This window comes from Oncorhynchus clarkii, chromosome 18 (genome assembly GCF_045791955.1).
Source record: "Oncorhynchus clarkii lewisi isolate Uvic-CL-2024 chromosome 18, UVic_Ocla_1.0, whole genome shotgun sequence".
NCBI lineage: Eukaryota > Metazoa > Chordata > Actinopteri > Salmoniformes > Salmonidae > Oncorhynchus > Oncorhynchus clarkii.
The window spans coordinates 6,062,361-6,085,281 of NC_092164.1; the positions used below are offsets into that span (position 1 = coordinate 6,062,361).

General features: G+C 45.7%; 2 protein-coding genes across 2 annotated transcripts; both read left to right on the forward strand.

The window, feature by feature from the left end:
* The first annotated feature begins 384 nt into the window (after positions 1-384).
* On the forward strand, positions 385-1,548 carry LOC139372409 (phospholipid scramblase 2-like). The gene is made up of 2 exons (XM_071112119.1): positions 385-718; positions 824-1,548. Exons 1-2 carry the CDS (start codon positions 385-387, stop codon positions 1,546-1,548), a joined length of 1,059 nt encoding a protein of 352 aa, XP_070968220.1.
* Positions 1,549-2,920: 1,372 nt separating this feature from the next.
* LOC139372926 (serine/threonine-protein kinase SIK1-like) lies at positions 2,921-21,536 on the forward strand. Its single transcript, XM_071112798.1, has 12 exons — positions 2,921-3,396; positions 3,715-3,891; positions 4,349-4,465; positions 5,141-5,204; positions 5,818-5,979; positions 8,207-8,331; positions 8,618-8,741; positions 9,959-10,194; positions 10,564-10,864; positions 18,315-18,656; positions 18,993-19,200; positions 19,434-21,536. Exons 2-12 carry the CDS (start codon positions 3,745-3,747, stop codon positions 20,635-20,637), a joined length of 3,030 nt encoding a protein of 1,009 aa, XP_070968899.1. The 5' UTR covers positions 2,921-3,396; positions 3,715-3,744; the 3' UTR covers positions 20,638-21,536.
* Positions 21,537-22,921: the final 1,385 nt, after the last annotated feature.

Sequence of the window (22,921 nt, forward strand, 5' to 3'; positions counted from 1 at the left end):
ACACATACAGTCAAGCCTCAGTCTGTTGAGTTTACAGTCCATTTCAAAGTTACAAAACATTTCCATATTCTGACCGACCTCAATTCCCAACATGGTTGGATCTCTGAAGTGTTACTGTACACTCAAGATGAGAGGGCTAAAAGACTGGGCTGGACTGTGTCCGCTAAGGATCTCTGCTAATAATAGTCATTTGCAAATCCTCTCAAGAAGCAACAGGAACTTGCTCACACTCAGAAGAGATGTGTTTCCAATACCTTGCTAACGTGTAGAAAATGTATGTGTCAGAGCATGTGAAGCTATAAAGGTGTAACTTGGTTTTGTAGTTAAAAAATAAGGAAGAACCTTTTTGTTTGATCTTGTAGAACGTGGAAGTGCATTGTTTCAATGGCCTCCAAAGGACATGGCGACACCGACTCAGGACGGTTACCCCCAGCTTACTCCAAAGAGGTTCCGCCTGGTCACAATGCTGTGTACCCAGCGCCCACCGTGGTGCCACCACCCCCAAGCTACCTGACACCTTCAGCCCCACCGGTTCATATGATGATGTCTGCCTCTCTCGGACCACTCAATGCTGTCTACCCAGCTCCCACAAACCCTGGATTCCCACCCTCTGGATACGTGACCCCTTCCGCTCCTCCGATGATGCCTGCCCCCTTCGGACACCCTAATGCTGTCTACCCCGCGCCCACGAACCCCGGAATCCCGCCAGTACCTCCAGGCTACGTGCCCCCTCCGGTCCCTGCGATGATGCCTGCCCCTTTCGGACACCCTAATGCTGTCCACCCCGCGCCCTCGAACCCCGGAATCCCGCCAGTACCCCCAGGCTACGTGCCCCCTCCGGTCCCTGCGATGATGCCTGCCCCTCCGCCTGATCTCCGACCCACCGGCTGCCCCCCAGGACTGGAATACCTGATTCATGTCGACCAGCTTCTCGTCCATCAGACTTTTCATCTGGCCGAACTGCTGGGTTGGGAGGTTAGAAATTCCTACAATGTGAAGAACAGCATCGGGCAACAAGTGTTTCTGGCGGAAGAGGAGAACAACTGCTGTACCCTACAGTGCTTTGGCCCCAGCCGACCTTTCACCTTTCACATCCAGGACAAACTGGGGCAGGAGGTGTTGACCCTGACACGCCCTCTTGCGTGCAGCTACTGCTGCTTCCCCTGCTGCCTGCAAGACCTGGAGGTGCAGAGTCCCCCCGGTATTCCCATAGGGTATGTGGTGCAGGAGTGTCACCCGTTCCTGCCCAAACTCACTGTGCTGAACGAGAGGAGACAGCCTCAGCTGAGGATCAAAGGGCCGCTGTTTTTCTGTAGTTGTTGCAGAGACGTCACATTTGAGGTGAAGACTCTGGATGACTCAATGTTGATAGGGCACATCAGTAAGCAGTGGTCCGGCTTCCTGCGCGAAGTCTACACGGACGCAGATCATTTTGGGATCGTGTTCCCAATGGACCTGGATGTGAAGATGAAGGCTGTGCTGCTGGGAGCCTGCTTCCTGATCGATTTCCTGTATTTTGAGGAAAGGAAAGGAGACAAGAAACATTGAACTTTTACTCTGTGCCGACTACGGAACCCACGGTTCCTTAGTGTATTGTGAAGAACTTTCAGAATCATCACGCATCAAAATTACATTAGACCTACAATAAAGTTGCATGTCAAAATCAACAACTCCAAATCCCTCTCATTGTGTATATCTAACGGTCCTCTCCCCAGTGTTATTCTCCATCTTAAACAACTTCCTACTTCTCAGCATCAACAAAACAACTACAAGGCTACAAGGTCCCGGGGTTCAGCATCAACAAAACAACTACAAGGCTCTAAGGACCCGGGGTTCAGTAACAACAAAACAACTCCAAGGCTAAATATTTTGTTGTTCAGTAACAACAAAACGACTACAAATTACAAGGTCCCGGGGTTCAGCATCAACAAAACAACTACAAGGCTCTAAGGACCCGGGGTTCAGTAACAACAAAACAACTCCAAGGCTAAATATTTTGGGGTTCAGTAACAACAAAACGACTACAAACTACAAGGTCCCGGGGTTCAGCATCAACAAAACAACTACAAGGCTCTAAGGACCCGGGGTTCAGTAACAACAAAACAACTCCAAGGCTAAATATTTTGGGGTTCAGTAACAACAAAACGACTACAAACTACAAGGTCCCGGGGTTCAGCATCAACAAAACAACTACAAGGCTCTAAGGACCCGGGGTTCAGTAACAACAAAACAACTCCAAGGCTAAATATTTTGGGGTTCAGTAACAACAAAACGACTACAAACTACAAGGTCCCGGGGTTCAGCATCAACAAAACAACTACAAGGCTACAAGGTCCCGGGGTTCAGCATCAACAAAACAACTACAAGGCTCTAAGGACCCGGGGTTCAGTAACAACAAAACAACTACAAGGCTCTAAGGACCCGGGGTTCAGTAACAACAAAACGACTACAAACTACAAGGTCCCTGGCTTCAGTAACAACAAAACAACTACAAGGTTACAAGGTCCCCATGGGTTCCGTAACAACAGAAGCAGGGCAAGCTTCATCCTAACAGCCACCATCCTATTGAATAGTGGGACATAGGACACCATTTACATGACATGGCCAGACAGTAGGCTATACAGGGTACTGGGTGTGTTTGCTTTGTATTCCATAATATTATAGTCTATTGAATTTGTGTATTTCCTTTCTGTCATGTATACAGTACAATTCCAATGCAAATGGACAATACAACGTATGTTGCATCATACAAGCTCAATGCAACATTGACATAGCAACTACATGGTGGCTAGAATCCAACAAAATATCATGCTGCTGAGTGTCGCAAATTGAGTTGAACAATGTTAGCCTTGGCTCATGAGTCATCGCGACATTGGTCATCATGACCCACTTAACGGTATGCCTGTTCGTTAAACTGCTTATAGGGAGGAGACTAGTGAGCCTCTAGTCTACTAGAAGCGTTGATGGTCTAATTCAATAAAGAGACGTTGCTGCTCAGTGTTATTGTTTGGCGTTACTGTACGCTGAGCGGCTGCCACAGCCTATTCATTGTGCAAACCTCGTGAAGACCACTTTGGCGTCACCGTGTCCAGCTCCAAGCTACCTTTCCCGCTCCACGAGAAGCGCGCGGGACAGTTGCTCGGCAACTCTGACGCAAGCTTGACGTTAATTAAGTGTGTTTTAGTTCATTATGGCAGGAGAAGATTTCCAGCCGAGTTTGAGTTACAGAGGTTGTGTGGATTATTGCATACCAGATTTATCCCCCGTTAACAAAATATGAGGAACAAATCGTCTGTGCGCAGTTAGGGAAGTAGCCTGGATGCGCACACTGTTCTAGAACGGCGGAGGATTCCAACAACATAGGTGGATGTACTGAACTGGAGAGTTTCTGTGAAGGTAAATTACATGATTTTGTTTTGCAAATTAATAATAAGATATGGTCTGTTTTTATTTCAATACTTGTTGGCTAAAGGATATCTGTTTGTCTTACGCTGTTACGTAGGCTATAGTCTTCTCACATAAATAGTTAAATGGAATTACACTTTTTGGAAGGTGTTGAGATGTATAGCCTAGGACTACTAGATTTAATATCACAATTGTATATTTTTTCTTTCCTACTATATGCAGCCTATATATTGACAACATATGTTCTCTCAATTGTGTTTACGGGAGTGGCCTAATAACGGTACTCTAATCCTGGGAAATGGACAATAGGTTTATCCAGTCACTGGGTGCCTCTGCAACATGGTGGTTTTATCCGATGGCTCGCCCCTGAGCCAGCCATGCCCCGGGGGGCCGGTTCAGGTCGGTTTCTACGAGATCATCAGGACGCTGGGGAAGGGAAACTTCGCTGTAGTTAAACTGGCTTGTCACAAAGTCACAAAAACCCAGGTGCGTAATTACGCATGCATAATGCATATGAAACATGTATTCCCTACACCATTAACCTCCAATATTCAACTCCACCTCTTCCAGTCATTGTGTTAATGATAGTTAGCATTGGCTCTCAAAATGACCTCTTACTTCATACTGGACACAGAGACATACAAATGGAATCGACAAGTTCACCTGACTCTGGGGAAGTGGATAAAGGGCCTCTTTGACAAAATCCCAAAGTATCATATCCTACTAATTTGAGTGTCCCCGGATTTACATTTACTATATTGCGTCTAGTATATGTGACCAGGCTGGAATGGGACCTTGGCAGCGCCTGAAGTGGCACATTATTCCCTGTATATTCACAGTGCACTACTTTTGAACAGGGTCCAGGGCTTTGGTCAAAAGTAGTGCACTGTATAGGGGTTAGGGTGCCATTTTGAAATTAACTATCTGCTTTCTGTACACACAGGTGGCCATTAAAATCATTGATAAAAAGAGACTGGAGCCCTCTGACCTGAAGAAGATCTACAGAGAGGTCGAGGTGATGAAGCTCCTCAACCATCCGCACATTATCAAGCTCTATCAGGTAACTCCTCAACCATCCTCACATTATCAAGCTCTATCAAGTAGCTCCTCAACCATCCACATATTATCGAGCTCTATCAGGTAGAGGAGAGAGTTGTGGAACTACTCTCTCTCTCTCTCTCTCTCTCTCTCTCTCTCTCTCTCTCTCTCTCTCTCTCTCTCTCTCTCTCTCTCTCTCTCTCTCTCTCTCTCTCTCTCTCTCTCTCTCTCTCTCTCTCTCTCTCTCTCTCTCTCTCTCTCTCTCTCTCTCTCTCTCTCTCTCTCTCTCTCTCTCTCTCTCTCTCTCTGCCCCCTCTCTCTCATTCTCTACATGGAAGATTTTGAAAGGTCAGGTTGTTTATCTTGTAATAGGGGTTAAGTGTATGTTTGTTTCCCAGCCCTCAGCCCAGCCACCCCCAGCTCTATGAGTCACATGGGGATTTTCAGAATGGAAAATGACGACCCCGTCAACCCACCCCTACTTCCAATATGGTCTCAAAGCAAATATTTCTTAAAACAGAGAATCTTTAACTTGTTTTTTGTAATGGTTTTTAAGGATTCTAATATGGTCCCTGCTGTCATATTCTCGCATTACGCTTTGGGCACCCTCTTCCACAGGCTTACATGTAATAATGACATGGGAAATGTATATTTAAGTTGTATTTATCAGTGAGTGTGCCTCTCTTGTGTCTTGCAGGTCATGGAAACTAAGGACATGTTGTACATGGTGATGGAGTATGCCAGGAACGGAGAGATGTTTGGTAAGTGGAAGGGTGTCGCTCTAGAGGTGTCCATGATGCTTGGTGCAATCTCTTAGAACAGTGTGTATGTGCACATGTGTACTTGATCACTAATTATTTACAATGATTCAATCAAACAATCTGAACCAACCAATCAATTACATTCCTCATTATTCACCCTCTATCCCCTCCTCTCCCCTCCTTCCACCCTCTATCCCCTCCTCTCCCATCCTTCCACCCTCTATCCCCTCCTCTCCCATCCTCCCACCCTCTATCCCCTCCTCTCCCTACATCCCATCCTCTATCCCCTCCTCTCCCATCCTTCCACCCTCTATCCCCTCCTCTCCCATCCTTCCACCCTCTATCCCCTCCTCTCCCATCCTCCCACCCTCTATCCCCTCCTCTCCCTACATCCCATCCTCTATCCCCTCCTCTCCCATCCTTCCACCCTCTATCCCTTCCTCTCGCTACATCCCATCCTCTATCCCCTCCTCTCCCATCCTTCTACCCTCTATCCCCTCCTCTCCCATCCACCCACCCTCTATCCCCTCCTCTCCCATCCACCCACCCTCTATCCCCTCCTCTCCCATCCACCCACCCTCTATCCCCTCTCCCTATATCCCACCCTCTGTAGACTACTTGTTGTCGTCGGGGCGGCTGAGTGAGAGTGAGGCTCGCAGGAAGTTCTGTCAGATCCTGTCAGCGGTGGACTACTGCCACAGCAACCACATCGTCCACAGAGACCTGAAGGCTGAGAACCTTCTGCTGGACTCCAACATGGACATCAAAGTAGCAGGTACAGGCAGAAAGGAGAGGCTCGGAAATCAATCAACCTTGAATCACAGAAAGATGGATATTTAAAAAACAGGCCAAATAGAATTGCTTTAGTTAGTAATTAAGCCACAGTGCATTCGGAAAGTATTCAGACCCCTTGACTTTTTGCACATTTTGTTACATTATAGCCTTATTCTAAAATTGATATAATCGTTTTTACCCTCATCAATCCAAAATGTAAATAAGGTATATCTATTGTTTATTTGTAATAAATTTGCAAACATTTCTAAAAACCTGTTTTCACTTTGTCATTATGCGGTATTGTGTGTAGATTGATGAGGGGGAAATGTATTTGATCAATTTTAGAATAAGGCTGTAACATAACAAAATGTGGAAAACGTCAAGGGGCCTGAATCATTTCCGAATGCACTGTATATTATATAATATTTTATTAGATTCTATTAAAGGTGGTGGTTTAAAAAATGTAAACAATTGTCGTGTCTTTGGCTATGCTGGATTAAGTGATATGACATGCTATTCTATAAAATCCTTTCTCCGTAATTAATATTACCTGATTGAGCTAATCATGTAAATGTAATTAACTAGAGAGTCGGGGCACCACAAAATAATATTTATAGAGCTGTTATCTTCCGAATAAACTCTTAAAGACCTAGTAATATTTGACATCAATAGCAGTCAATATTAATCGTCACCTTAATTCAGTCTCATCTGAAAGTTGTAAATTCTTGGTTATCTTCACGAACCCTGGCTAACAAGTTGAATCAGCAATACAAAATTGGGTTCAATTATTTATTTACTAAATACCTAATTAATCACACAGAATTACATATACACAGAATGAATCATACCTTGATTACAAATTATGTCATAAAGGAAAACGTCCCTAGCGGGCAGAACAGATATGACAGCTGGTTACACAAAAGAAAAGGGGCTGGGTTTGAGTGAAAGAGTGGGAAGACTGAGGGACAAAGGGAAGAAGCTGTGCTATTGTAAATACAGTATCTTATGCATTCTAAATTACCGCCCATTTGGAAAAGGAAAATGCAATAAATATTTACTCTGAGCTGCGCTTCGGTAGGTTGGTGGTAGATGGAAGGCCGTGTTGCCAAAACGAGTCCTTTGTCCTTTGAAGAATGTCTCTGGTGGTCAATTGGATACGTTGTAGTAACGTCGTTGTGTGGTAGACGGGATACTCGGTCTGTTCTTTCCTAGCCGGCGTTTGCAGCTGCTGTGGCTAACTCAACGGCTAGGAGGTATCACTTCTGTAGTGAATAAGAGTTCAAAGTTCATACCATTCGCAACCAAAGCTCACGCTGAGGTTGGCTTAGTTCTGTAGTTGACATGTTAGTCCTTTTAACGCAGAGGCTGCAGACCTCATGTACTTGGAACAGGAGGTTACATTTTCGTCAAGGCTTTATATCGTGGAGCGAGAAGGGTGTGTTTGAAAAGTTTTATAACCCATGTCTCTTCACAGGGGCGGGCACTAATTGAGCAGAGCCCTAAACTTATGAAAACCCAAATCTCTCATTTGGAAGCTAAAATTACTTATAATCTCTTCACCAATCATTTTATATTCAAACATTTAAAGTGAACAACAATTCCATGTGACTCCGATAACTACAATGTGCAGACTTTCCACTGTAGAGTTTGTCATCCTATCATTGATGAGAATGTCCCAGATGACAACCGAACTGACATCATATTCATTAAGTACCACCGCATATGTTCAATTGGTCGGATTACCAGAATATAGTTCATTTCCCCCCACCTTCTGATGTTCCCAGAATCTCTATGTTAACCAAGGGAATTTCAAATGTCACATCAGTAGGGTAGAGAGAGGAAAAAGGGGGGAAGAGGTATTTATGACTGTCATAAACCTACCCCCAGGCCAACGTCATGACACAATTTTTCACCTACAGTATGGTTGCTATGGTGTCCCTTGTCATGTGCATATGTGTCCTATGATATGAATGAGAATGTTCCAGAGGATTCACAAGGGCTTTAGGCAGGGCTTTTCAATTCCAGTCCTAGTGGGCCAAAACATCTCTGTTTTTTGGTTCTACCTGGTAGTTAATTGCACTCACCTGGTATCCCAGGTCTGAATCAGTCCCTGATTAGAAGGAGAGGATGAAAAACAGAAATATTTTGGCTTTCCAGGATTGAACAGCCCTGGCTTTAGGGATAGTATCCTCTGATATTAATGGACTTTTTCTTCTCCCTCCCTGTAGACTTTGGTTTTGGGAACTTCTTCAGTGAAGGACAATTTCTGTCCACCTGGTGTGGGTCCCCGCCCTACGCCGCTCCAGAGGTGTTTGAGGGGATTGAGTACGAGGGGCCTCCTCTAGACATCTGGGTAAGGGACCAGGAAGGGATGGTTTCTCTCCTATTCTCTTGCTTTGGGTTGATTATTTCTATTTAACCCATTGGAATATCATGGGAATGAAAGTGCAGATGAAGGTTGTATGTTTTCAGATCTCAGAATCCCTCTTGTACTGTAATAACCTTATAGGTGGTTATTGTGGTGCAGAGATGATTCATCATGAATTCTATATCTTTATCTGGTAGTGACAGTAGTACTAATAGTAGTAGGAAGTAGCAGGACTGTGGTGCTCATCTCGCCCCCCTCTTTTGGTGTTCAGAGTCTGGGCGTGGTGCTGTACGTGTTGGTGTGTGGCGTCCTGCCCTTTGACGGCCCCTCCCTCCCCGCGCTCAGACAGAGGGTCCGGGAGGGCCGCTTCAGAATCCCTTTCTACATGTCCCAAGGTACTGTCCTGCAGGACTGGTGACATGACAGATTCTCACGGCACAAGGCTGAAACCGCACCCTATTCCCTATTTTGTATGCTACTCTGTAGTAGTGCAATACGTTAGTGCTGTGTATAGATTAGAGTAGTGATCGGGGCGAAAATCAATACAGTTACATATCGCAATATTATTTTGGAAGATATTATATCGATACTTTGACTCCAAGTATCGATTAAAAAAAAGGTATATATACAGTACAAGTCAAAAGTGTGGACACATCCACTCATTCAAAGATTTTTCTTTATTTTTGACTATTTTCTACCCTGTAAAATGTAGTAACCAAAAAAGTGTTAACCAAATCAAAATATATTTTAGATTTTAGATTCTTAAAAGTAGCCACCCTTTGCCTTGATGACAGCTTTGCACACTCCTGGCATTCTCTCAACCAGCTTCATAAGGTACCTGGAATGCATTTCAATTAACAGGTGTGTCTTGTTAATTTGTGGAATTTCATTTCTTAATGCGTTTGAGCCAATCAGTTGTGTTGTGACAAGGTAGGGGTGGTAAACAGATGATAGCCCTATTTGGTAAAATACCAAGTCCATGTGATATTTCATAGTTTTGATGTCTTCACTATTATTCTACAATGTAGAAAATAGTAAAAATAAGGAAAAACCCTTGAATTAGTAGGTGTGTCCAACCTTTTGACTAGTACTGTATATATTTTGTTTGTTGTTGCTAGGTAGCGTTAGCTAGTGCTAGTTGACTGTAGCTGTGCCAAAACTCTGGTATTTTTCCTCCTATAGCTTATTCTCCATCTTCTTTTTAAATAGTGAGCCAACATGTTTTCAGCACTTTTATTTCCATGACTGATCAAATCTCATATTCTCACGTTCTCGCTTGTCTCTCTGCAGCAGACATATAGTGAGCAATATGTTTGGTACATCAACTCTCAATACATATCGTATGGTGATAATATTGCATTGTGAGGTCACTGGTAATTCCCAGCCCTTGATAATAGGGTGCCATTTCGGACCCATTCACAGACAACGTTAGATATGATTATAGATGTTATAAATCCATGTTGTGTTACATCAACCAAGCACTGCTGTTGTCACCACCAACAAAACTTTTCCTTAGGTCATAGAACACTAAAACCAATCAAACTACAACAGTGACCTCAACTGGTTCTGAAACCCTCTTCATTTTGTCCCTTATCTCCCTCCATACCATCAGACTGTGAGAACCTGGTGCGGAGGATGTTAGTAATTGAACCGGCCAAGCGGATCACGGCGGCCCGGATCAAGAAGCACCGCTGGATGAAGTGGGACCCCCCGGCCACGGCAGCCCCTCCAGAGACGCCCCAGCCGACCCCCGCCCCTGATGCAGAGCCCCGTCTGGTGGAGAATTACAGCGAGCCGGTACTTGGCCTCATGCAGACCCTGGGCATCGACCGGCAGAGGACCATTGAGGTGAGTGGGAGAAATACTAAGAAACCAGTGTGAGTCCTATGTGTAACTCCATATCTGTGTAGCTACATTTTCTACTGTAATTTCAATAGCTCTCTCTCTCTCTCTCTCTCTCTCTCTCTCTCTCTCTCTCTCTCTCTCTATCTCTCTCCCTCTCTCCATCTCTCTCGCTCTACCTCTCTCTCCCTCTCTCTCGCTGTCTCTCTCTTCCTCTCCCTCTCTCTCTCTCTCCCTCTCTCTCTCTCTCCATCTCTCTCGCTCCCTCTCTCTCTCTCCATCTCTCTCGCTCTCCCTCTCTCTCGCTTTCTCTCTCTTCCTCTCCCACTCTCTCTCTCTCTCTCTCTCTCTCTCTCTCTCTCTCTCTCTCTATAGTCTCTTCAGAGCAGCAGCTACAACCACTTCTCTGCTATCTACCGTCTCATGCTGGAGAAGGTGAAAGAGCTCCGCTCCCTCAGACTCCCCCAGGGCACCGAAAAGGTGACCCCCAACCCTGACCACGACACTCTGCTACCGACCTGCATTAGTGATCAGGATCACCATGGAAACCAGGGGGAGGAGCCACAGGAAGGGGAGCTGCAAGAGGAGGGAGGGGCAGCAACCCTCTCCTTAGACCCCTCCCACAGACACACTCTGGCCGAGGTCTCTGCCAGCCTCCAGCAGTGCAGCCCATCTTGTGAGTACTGAGACACACACATGCACATGCACATGCACACGCAAAAATCTGAACTATGTTAATTTAGATACAAACATTTGCATGAGGTACACACACCACTATACACACACCACTATACACACACCACTAGACATACACCAATATACACACCACTAGACACACCACTACAGACACACCACTGTATACACCACTATAGACACACAACTATATACACCATTATACACACCACTATAGACACAGCACTATACACACACCCCTATACACACAACACTATACACACCACTGTACACACACCACTAGACACACCACTATATACATTCCACTATACACACCACTATAGACACACCACTATATACACACCACTATACACACCACTATACACACACCACTATACACACATCACTATACACACAACACTATACACACCACTATATACACACCACTATAGACACAGCACTATAGACATATCACTATAGACACACCACTATAGACACACCACTATAGACACACCACTATACACACTACTATACACACCACTATAGACACACCACTATATACACACCACTATACACACCACTATACACACACCACTATACACACATCACTATACACACAACACTATACACACCACTATATACACACCACTATAGACACAGCACTATAGACATATCACTATAGACACACCACTATAGACACACCACTATACACACTACTATACACACCACTATAGACACACCACGATACACACACCACTATACACACATCACTATACACACAACACTATACACACCACTATATACACACCACTATAGACACAGCACTATAGACATATCACTATAGACACACCACTATACACACACCACTATACACTCCACTACACACACCACTATACACACCACTATACACATCACTTTAGACACACCACTGTAGACACACCACTATACACACCACTGTAGACACACCACTATACACACCACTATAGACACACCACATAGAATCCAAGATGGCATAGCAGACCGGCGTCTTTTGTCTTCATCTTGTCATGTCCCGTGTATATATCTTTTTATATCTTTTTTTCTTCGCATATATACAGTGCCTTGCGAAAGTATTCGGCCCCCTTGAACTTTGCGACCTTTTGCCACATTTCAGGCTTCAAACATAAAGATATAAAACTGTATTTTTTTGTGAAGAATCAACAACAAGTGGGACACAATCGTGAAGTGGAACGACATTTATTGGATATTTCAAACTTTTTTAACAAATCAAAAACGGAAAAATTGGGCGTGCAAAATTATTCAGCCCCCTTAAGTTAATACTTTGTAGCGCCACCTTTTGCTGCGATTACAGCTGTAAGTCGCTTGGGGTATGTCTCTATCAGTTTTGCACATTGAGAGACTGAAATGTTTTCCCATTCCTCCTTGCAAAACAGCTCGAGCTCAGTGAGGTTGGATGGAGAGCATTTGTGAACAGCAGTTTTCAGTTCTTTCCACAGATTCTCGATTGGATTCAGGTCTGGACTTTGACTTGGCCATTCTAACACCTGGATATGTTTATTTTTGAACCATTCCATTGTAGATTTTGCTTTATGTTTTGGATCATTGTCTTGTTGGAAGACAAATCTCCGTCCCAGTCTCAGGTCTTTTGCAGACTCCATCAGGTTTTCTTCCAGAATGGTCCTGTATTTGGCTCCATCCATCTTCCCATCAATTTTAACCATCTTCCTTGTCCCTGCTGAAGAAAAGCAGGCCCAAACCATGATGCTGCCACCACCATGTTTGACAGTGGGGATGGTGTGTTCAGCTGTGTTGCTTTTACGCCAAACATAACATTTTGCATTATTGCCAAAAAGTTCAATTTTGGTTTGATCTGACCAGAGCACCTTCTTCCACATGTTTGGTGTGTCTCCCAGGTGGCTTGTGGTAAACTTTAAACAACACTTTTTATGGATATCTTTAAGAAATGGCTTTCTTCTTGCCACTCTTCCATAAAGGCCAGATTTGTGCAATATACGACTGATTGTTGTCCTATGGACAGAGTCTCCCACCTCAGCTGTAGATCTCTGCAGTTCATCCAGAGTGATCATGGGCCTCTTGGCTGCATCTCTGATCAGTCTTCTCCTTGTATGAGCTGAAAGTTTAGAGGGACGGCCAGGTCTTGGTAGATTTGCAGTGGTCTGATACTCCTTCCATTTCAATATTATCGCTTGCACAGTGCTCCTTGGGATGTTTAAAGCTTGGGAAATCTTTTTGTATCCAAATTCGGCTTTAAACTTCTTCACAACAGTATCTCGGACCTGCCTGGTGTGTTCCTTGTTCTTCATGATGCTCTCTGCGCTTTTAACGGACCTCTGAGACTATCACAATGCAGGTGCATTTATACGGAGACTTGATTACACACAGGTGGATTGTATTTATCATCATTAGTCATTTAGGTCAACATTGGATCATTCAGAGATCCTCACTGAACTTCTGGAGAGAGTTTGCTGCACTGAAAGTAAAGGGGCTGAATAATTTTGCACGCCCAATTTTTCAGTTTTTGATTTGTTAAAAAAGTTTGAAATATCCAATAAATGTTGTTCCACTTCATGATTGTGTCCCACTTGTTGTTGATTCTTCACAAAAAAATACAGTTTTATATCTTTTATGTTTGAAGCCTGAAATGTGGCAAAAGGTCGCAAAGTTCAAGGGGGCCGAATACTTTCGCAAGGCACTGTATATATATATATTTGAAATTCTTAACCCCAACTTTAATCCTACTCTCCTGCAACCCGCCTCACCCAATGTGGTATGGATCTGCTATTTTCTTTACTTCAGAAGCGGAACCCACAGCAGAAGCTAGCCAGCTAACTAGCTTCTAGCTAGTAGCCAGCTAGCCACTGCTAGTGGTCATCAGCTAACCTTTAGCCCAGATAATTCCTGCCAGTCTGCACAACGCGATTCAACCCAGAGCTTATCGTATCGGACTTCTTATTCTCCATATCCCCGGATTCCTAACGCAAGCGCTGAACCTCTTCACCTGGGTCATCGTAGCTAGCCAGCTGCTATCCGATTGGCTTCTCCTGGCTAACGTCTCTGTCCCGAAGCAAGCACCAATTAGCCTGGAGCGAGTCTATGCTAGGCCCATCTCGCCGGCTAGCTGAAGAGGTCCACTCCTTGGGCTACAATACCTATTTTGCCAATTGGCCTGGACCATTTTTATTGCCAATACGGAGCCCCTCGTATCAATCGACTGGACTACCAACGTAATCCGCCCGAGGGGGTTTTTCAATTTGCTCCCCTTTTGCGATGTCTCCTGAATGCCCATCTGCTAGCCGCGGCCCGCTAGCTGTCTAGAGCACAAAGGTGCTCTTATTTCACTGTAGAGCCTCCAGCCCTGCTCAATATGCCTCAGCTAACCCTCTCCCACACATGCGGTGACCTCACCTGGTTTAATTGATGTCTCTAGAGACAATATCTCTCTCATTGTCACTCTATGCCTAGGTTTACCTCCACTGTACTCACATCCTACCATACCTTTGTCTGTACATTATGCATTGCATCTATTCTACCACGCCCAGAAACCTGCTTATTTTACTCTCTGTTCCGAACGTACTAGACGACCAGTTCTTATAGACTTAGCCGTACCCTTATCCTACTCCTCCTCCGCTACTCTGGTGATGTAGAAGTTAATCCAGGCCCTGCAGTGCCTGGTTCCAGGAAGACCACCAAAAATCCTGAAATTTCCATCCCTAACTATATAACATTATAACATTTTCCGACAAGATAGAACTGCCAAAGGGGGCGGAGTTGCAATCTACTGCAGAGATAGCCTGCAGAGTTCTGTTTTACTATCCAGGTCTGTGCCCAAACAATTTGAGATTCTACTTTTAAAAATTCACCTTTCCAGAGACAACTCTCACTGTTGCCGCTTGCTATAGACCACCTTCTGCCCCCACCTGTGCCCTGGACACCATATGTGAATTGATTGCCCCCCATCTATCTTCAGAGCTCGTGCTGTTAGGTGACCTAAACTGGGACATGCTTAACACCTCAGCCATCCTACAATATAAGCTTGATGCCCTCAATCTCACACAAATTATCAATGAACCTACCAGGTATAAACCCAAATCCCTAAACACAGGCCTGCTCTCGACCTGCTCTCCAAATACACCTCTGCTGTCTTCAACCAGGATCCCAGCGATCACTGCCCCATTGCTTGCATTCGTAATGGGTCTGCGGTCAAACGACCACCCCTCATCACTGTCAAACGCTCCCTAAAACACTTGAGCGAGCAGGCCTTTCTTATCGACCTGGCCCGGGTATCCTGGAAGGATATTGATCTCATTCCGTCAGTAGAAGATGCCTGGTTATCCTCGAAAAATGCTTTCCTCACAATCTTAAATAAGCATGCCCCATTAAAAAAATGTAGAACCCGGAACAGATATAGCCCGTGGTTCACTCCAGAGCTGACTGCCCTTGACCAGCACAAAAACATCTTGTGGCGTTATGCATTAGAATCGAATAGCTCCCACGATATGCACCTTTTCAGGGAAGTTAGGAACCAATATACACAGGCAATTAGAAAAGCAAAGGCTAGCTTTTTCAAACAGAAATTTGCATCCTGCAACACAAACTCCAAAAAGTTCTGGGACACTGTAAAGTCCATGGAGAATAAGAGCACCTCCTCCCAGCTGCCCACTGCACTGAGGCTAGGAAACACGTCACCACTGATAAATCCACGATAATTGAGAATTTCAATAAGCATTTTTTTACGGCTGGCCATGCTTTCCATCTGGACACCCCTACCCTGGTCAACAGCCCTTTACCCCCCACAGCAACTTGCCCAAACCTCCCCCATTTCTCCTTCACCCAAATCCAGATAGCTGATGTTCTGAAAGAGCTGCAAAATCTGGACCCGTACAAATCAGTAGGACTAGAAAATCTGGACCCTCTCTTTCTAAACTTAGAGACCAAACTTGTTGCAACCCCTATTACTAGCCTGTTCAACCTCTCTTTCGTATCGTCTGAGATCCCCATAGATTGGAAAGCTGCCACGGTCATCCCCCTTTTCAAAGGGGGAGACAATGTAGACCCAAACTGCTACAGACCTATATCTATTCTACCCTCCATTTCTAAGGTCTTCGAAAGCCAAGTTAACAAGCAGATCACCGACCCGAATCCCACCGTACCTTCCCCGCTATGCAATCTGGTTTCCGAGCTGGTCATGGGTGCACCTCAGCCACGTTCAAGGTCCTAAACGATATCATAACATCTATCAATAAGAGACCATACTGTGCAGCTGTGTTCATCGACCTGGCCAAGGCTTTCAACTCTGTCAATCACCACATTCTTATCGGCAGACTCAAATGACTGGATCGCCTGGTTCACCAACTACTTCTTAGACAGAGTTCAGTGTGTCAAATCGGAGGGCCTGTTGTCCGGACCTCTGGCAGTCTCTATGGGGTTGCCACAGGGTTCAATTCTTGGGCCGACTCTTTTCTCTGTATACATCAATGATGTCACTCTTGCTGCTGGTTATTCTCTGATCCACCTCTACGCAGACGATACCGTTCTGTATACTTCTGGCCCTTCTTTGGACACTGTGTTAACTAACCTCCAGATGAGCTTCAATGCCATTCAACTCTCCTTCCGTGGCCTCCAACGGCTTTTAAATGCAAGTAAAAGTAAATGCATGCTCTTCAACCGATCGCTGCCTGCATCTGCCCGCCCGTCCAGCATCACTACACTGGACGCTTCTGATTTAGAATATGTGGACAACTACAAATACCTAGGTGTCTGGTTAGACTGTAAACTCTCCTTCCAGATTCTCATTAAACATCTCCAATCCATAATTAAATCTAGAATCAGCTTCCTATTTTGCAACAAAGCATCTTTCACCCATGCTGCCAAACATACCCTCGTAAAACTGACCATCCTACCGATCCTTGACTTCGATGTCATTTACAAAATAGCCTCCAACACTCTACTCAGCAAATTGTATGCAGTCCATCACAGTGCCATCCGTTTTGCCACCAAAGCCCCATATACTACCCACCACTGCGACCTGTACGCTCTAGTTGGCTGGCCATCGCTTCATATTCGTTGTCAAACCCACTGGCTCCAGGTCATCTACAAGTCTTTGCTAAGTAAAGCCCCGCCTTATCTCAGCTCACTGGTCACCATAGCAGCACCCACCCGTAGCATGCGCTCCAGCAGGTATATTTCACTGGTCACTCCCGAAGCCAATTCCTACTTTGACCGCCTTTCCTTCCAGTTCTCTACTCCCAATGACTAGAACGAATTGCAAAAATCACTGAAGCTGGAGACTCATATCTCCCTCACTAACTTTAAGCACCAGCTGTCAGAGCAGCTCACAGATCACTGCACCTGTACATAGCCCATCTGTAAACAGCTCATCCAACTACCTCATCCCCACACTGTTATTTTTATTCTTTGCACCCCAGTATCTCTCCTTGCACATTCATCTTCTGCACATCTATCACAGTGTTTAATTGCTATATTGTAATTATTTTGCAACTATGGCTTATTTTATTGTCTTACCTCCCTTATCTTACCTCGTTTGCACACACTGTATATATACTTTTTTTTCCTATTGTGTTATTGACTGTATCTTTTGTTTATTATATATGTGTAACTCTGTGTTGTTGTTTGTGTCGCACTGCTTTGCTTTATCTTGGCCAGGTCGCAGTTGTAAATGAGAACTTGTTCTCAACTAGCCTACCTGGTTAAAATAAGGTGAAATAAAATTAATAAAAAAATTCACACCACTATAGACACGCCACTATAGACACACCACTATAGACACCACTATAGACACACCACTATAGACACACCACTATAGACACACCACTATACACACACCACTATAGACACACCACTATACACACACCACTATAGACACACCACTAGAAACACCACTATAGACACACCACTATAGACACACCACTATAGACAAACCACTATAGACACACCACTATGCACACCACTATACACACACCCCTATAGACACAACACTATAGATACACCACTATAGACACACCACTATAGACACACCACTAGACACACCACTATAGACACACCACTATACACACCACTAGAAACACCACTATAGACACACCACTATAGACACACCACTATAGACACACCACTATGCACACCACTATACACGCACCCCTATAGACACAACACTATAGATACCACACTATACACACACCACTATAGACACACCACTATAGACACACCACTATACACACCACTATAGACACACCACTATAGACACATCACTATAAACACACCACTATACACACACCACTATAGACACAACACTATAGATACACCACTATACACACACCACTATACACACCACTATAGACACACCACTATACATAGCCCACTTTCACATTGTCACCAAGTTACAGGGCTAAAGTTCCCTACTCTCTCCTCATCTACAGGTGCTGTGGTAAACTCATCCGACCAAGCTTCCTCAGATAGTTTCTCCTCTTCCTCCTCTTCCTTCTCTGCCAGTCCCAGCCTGTCCAGCCCAATTGAGGACGCCTATATGTTACTTGTCACTACTGTGGATGGCCCTGGGACCTATAGCCCCACAGAGTCCCCCCTGGCCCTGTCCTCTACCGTGCCCAGCACTGTTGACGGCCCCTATCAGTTACTGGTCACTACCGGTCATCTGGCCCTGTCGTCCACCCTGCAGCCCCCTCCCCAGGATAGCCTCCCCGTACCCAGCTTCCAGGAGGGCCGCCGAGCCTCCGACATGGACACCGGCGCTCTAACACAAGGTATGGACGACCACTTCAAAATTAAAGCACAGATCAAGTATGACAGATGGAAAGAAGAAAACCTTCTTATGTATACTGTCATTAGCTCCTGTGTTACACATTGGATACATCTCTTGAGTTTTAATCATCTTTGATGTAGATCAGAAACGACAAAGGTCCTAGAATGGATCCTTGAGGAACTCCACAAGATATTAAGATACCTGTCAGTTTGCACACACAAACTACTCTCTAAAATGAACATCATTCTGTAACCGTTATAAAAAATTTAGTTATAGATCTATTCTTGGTGGCTTTCATGAAGGTTTATGATGTCGTGATCTTTGACCTCTGTTCCAGGTCTGAGGGTGTTCCGCCAGAAGTTGAGGATGGAGGCCAGCGCCAAGGGCCTGCTGGGACTGAACAAGATGAATAGCCCCGGGGTCCGGCACGGGTGGTCCCCCCCAGCCTCTGGCTCTGCACCCTGCCCACCTGCCTGGGGGGTGCGAGACCTGTCCCACTGTGTCCCCACCACACCACTGTCAGAGGAAGGCTTCCAGCAGCAGAAGTGAGGCAGACCCTTTTGTTTCTTATCATTGTGACTCAAATTATTATCAAGCCATTTTGATGTGGGTTAAATACATTTGTCAAAAGCTTTTAAACATTTGCTTGATTTGTCTTGGACGTTGCACCTGCAACCGGTTCCATTGTATTGGAGCAAACTAAAAGAAGTGCACCCCAAGTATTTGAAAATATTAGACACCTGTTGTTCTACTGACTCTTCTCTGTGTCTTCCCCCAGAGTGATCCAGATTCCACTGTGCCAATTCCACCCGACCACACCTCTTCCTCCACGCCACCCCACGTCTTCCTCCCCACCACCACACCTCTTCCTGTCTCCTCCCGTCCCTCCTAACGTTCCCGCTCCTCCTCGTCCTCCCATTGGTCTGTTCTCCACACACACACTGTCACATGACTTCCTCACACCCTCCCTTCAACAGAACCACTCACCACACCCACAACTACACCCACACCCACAACTACACTCACAGCTACACCCACAGCCACAACTACACTCACAACTACACCCACAGACACAACTACACCAACAACTACACTCACAACTACACCCACACTCACAACTACACCCACAACTACACCCACAGCCACAACTACACCCACAACTATACCCACAGCCACAACTACACCCACAGTCACAACTACACCCACAACTACAACCACACTCACAGCTACACTCACAACTACACCTACAGCCACAACTACAGCCACAACTACACCCACACTCACAGCTACACTCACAGCTACACCAAAAGACACATCCACAACCACAATCCTACCTATCTCTATGCTCAGAGCAACCGCTAGACTTATCCCCTTCCTCCTCCTCTTCCTCCTTCTCTTCTTCAGCCATGGTGGCGTCGGCTGGCCACCTCTTGGAGACCCACCTCCATATCAGCTCTCCTCGGGTTGAGAACCACACCCCACCCTTCCCTGACGCTCCTCACCTCCCTGTTCAGCCCCAGTTCCCCCTCCCGAAACCCCAGTCTCAGCCTAAGCTACTGCACCCCCACCCAGAACCCCTGTCTCAACAACTACACCCCCACCCAGACCCCCGGTCTCAACTACTACACCCCCACATCTACCCCCACAACCACCCAGACCTCAAGACTCAGCTATTGCAGCCTCACCCCCACAACTACCCAGACCCCCAGTCTCAGCTACAGCAACCCCACTCCCACCCCCACAACCACCCAGACTCCCAGTCTCAGCTACAGCAACCCCACTCCCACCCCCACAACTACCCAGACCCCCAGTCTCAGCCTCAGATACTGTATTCCCACTCTGACCCCCAGCCTCAGCCAAGGCCTTGGGCCAACCACCACCTCTATACCCACTCCCAGACCTCCAGGCGGCCCCAGCTCCAGCGCCAGCCACGTCTGCCTCCATGCCCAGTAGGGAGAATGGATCCTGCGTACGGACCGTAGGAAGCACCCAGGACTACAGGCCTAGCAGCTGTTGGACAGCAACGGTCTCAAGGCTAACATTAGGACTCAGAGAGAGAGACTGGAGAAGTGGAACTGGGCCTCAGACTGATGTCCCCAATGACTCAATGCCACGATGCTCTGGCAACAGTGGACGTTAATAAAGATGGATGACATCAGTGGGACCTTCCTTAGGATGGACTGTGAGTCCATTGGTGGAATGAGCTTCCCCTAAAGCTAGGATAGCAGAGCCCCTGCCCATCTTCCGAAAACAACTGAAACTCTACCTCTTCAAACATTGTCTTAAATTCTTTGCACTTCTCTTTTCCTACTAGCACTGGCTTAGCTGATAACTCCTCTATATTGTGGAAAAATGTATTTACTTCGACTGTGATATGTGATTGTCTCACTTAGCTATCTTAATATGAATGCACTTTGGATAAAAGTGTCTGCTAAATGACTCTACTTTTTTTTTTAAATAATGCAATTCTGATCATGTGCTGTCATGTCTGTTGTTATGGGAACTGAAAATACCAATAACTGAGGAGACAGCAGTCTTTTCCAGGAAGCACAACTCCCAGTATTCTCCTATTATCCTATTACAAACTCGGTTAAGTGGTAGTTGTTGTCTCCCTGTCGTCTTCCATAAACTGTCTTTGATTCAGTGCAGTTGGCATGAGGAAGACGACTTAAAATAAGTGTTTTCTCATGCAGTTTGAATTCAGACCCGCCTTGTGCCTTTTGAACAAACAAGAAGACTATTGTATTGAGTGGACCAGACTCAACAAACCTCTCTGAAATACGTTTTTTGTATTTGTCGAACATTGTAAATTGAGATTTGTAGTTGAATACTTTTTCATACGTTGTTGGATCATTTTTTTAATAACAAAGGAATGAAAAAAGCTATTACTGGTCTTTACTGTTTATTGCTGTTGCTCTGTATGACTTGTCTGTTTTCAGCTGGCCCACCACCACCAGCCCACCTCCACCTGTCTGGCTCTGCTTTGGTAGTCTGTTTTCAGCTGGCCCACCACCACCAGCCCACCTCCACCTGTCTGGCTCTGTATGACTTGTCTGTTTTCAGCTGGCCCACCACCACCAGCCCACCTCCCCCTGTCTGGCTCTGCTTTGGTAGTCTGTTTTCAGCTGGCCCACCACCACCAGCCCACCTCCACCTGTCTGGCTCTGTATGACTTGTCTGTTTTCAGCTGGCCCACCACCACCAGCCCACCTCCACCTGTCTGGCTCTGCTTTGGTTGTCTGTTTTCAGCTGGCCCACCACCACCAGCCCACCTCCACCTGTCTGGCTCTGCTTTGGTTGTCTGTTTTCAGCTGGCCCACCACCACCAGCCCACCTCCACCTGTCTGGCTCTGTATGACTTGTCTGTTTTCAGCTGGCCCACCACCACCAGCCCACCTCCACCTGTCTGGCTCTGCTTTGGTTGTCTGTTTTCAGCTGGCCCACCACCACCAGCCCAGCCTCCACCTGTCTGGCTCTGCTTTGGTTCCAGTCAGGGGGTTGGTATTGCTATACCTCCCTCACTGCCTGTAGTTTGTTATTATTGGAATGATTGAGCCTTGCTCTGGCAGAGAGTTCCCCTGAAGAAGCAGAGCCTAACGCCTAGCCCTAATGACCTAATGCAGGTAGCCTGGTGGGCAGGAGCGTTGGGCCAGTAACCGAAAGGTTGCTGGATCAAATCCCCGAGCTGACAAAGTGAAAATTAGTCATTCTGCCCCTGAGCAAGGCAATTAACCCACTGTTCTCCGGGCGCGATGACGTGGATGTTGATTAAGGCCCCCCCCTCGCACCTCTCTGTTTCAGAGGGGTTGGGTTAAATGCGGAAGAGACAACACAAGTTCCATGCAATAATGATTCTATATAATATTGTACATTTTGTTGAGTTTGTTCTGGATTTGGGAACTGTGAAAAGACCCCTGGTGGCATGTCTGGTGGGGTAAGTGTGTGTGTGTCAGAGCTGTGTGTAAATTGACGATGCAAACAATTTGGGATTTTCAACACAATGTTTCTTCTAAAAAGAAGAAGTGATGCAGTCAGTCTCTCCTCAAATCTTAGCCAAGAGAGACTGGCATGCATTTATATATTATATTTATATCAGCCCTCTGATTACAATGAAGAGTAAGACATGTCGCTCTGTTCTGGGCCAGATGCAGTTTAACTAGGTCTTTCCTTGCAGCACTTGACCATATGACTGGACAATAATCAAGATAAGATTAAACTAGAGCCTGCAGAACTTGCTTTGTGGAGTGTTGTGTCAAAAAAGCAGAG

Bases quoted from the DNA above. Each gene is read 5' to 3' on its own strand.
- LOC139372409 (XM_071112119.1), top strand. From the start codon at position 385: ATGGCCTCCAAAGGACATGGCGACACCGACTCAGGACGGTTACCCCCA. The intron at 719-823 runs GCTACGTGCCCC...CAGTACCCCCAG, and splicing joins AATCCCGCCAGTACCTCCAG to GCTACGTGCCCCCTCCGGTC.
- LOC139372926 (XM_071112798.1), top strand. From the start codon at position 3,745: ATGGTGGTTTTATCCGATGGCTCGCCCCTGAGCCAGCCATGCCCCGGG. The intron at 4,466-5,140 runs GTAACTCCTCAA...TGTGTCTTGCAG, and splicing joins ACATTATCAAGCTCTATCAG to GTCATGGAAACTAAGGACAT. The intron at 8,332-8,617 runs GTAAGGGACCAG...TTTGGTGTTCAG, and splicing joins GGCCTCCTCTAGACATCTGG to AGTCTGGGCGTGGTGCTGTA.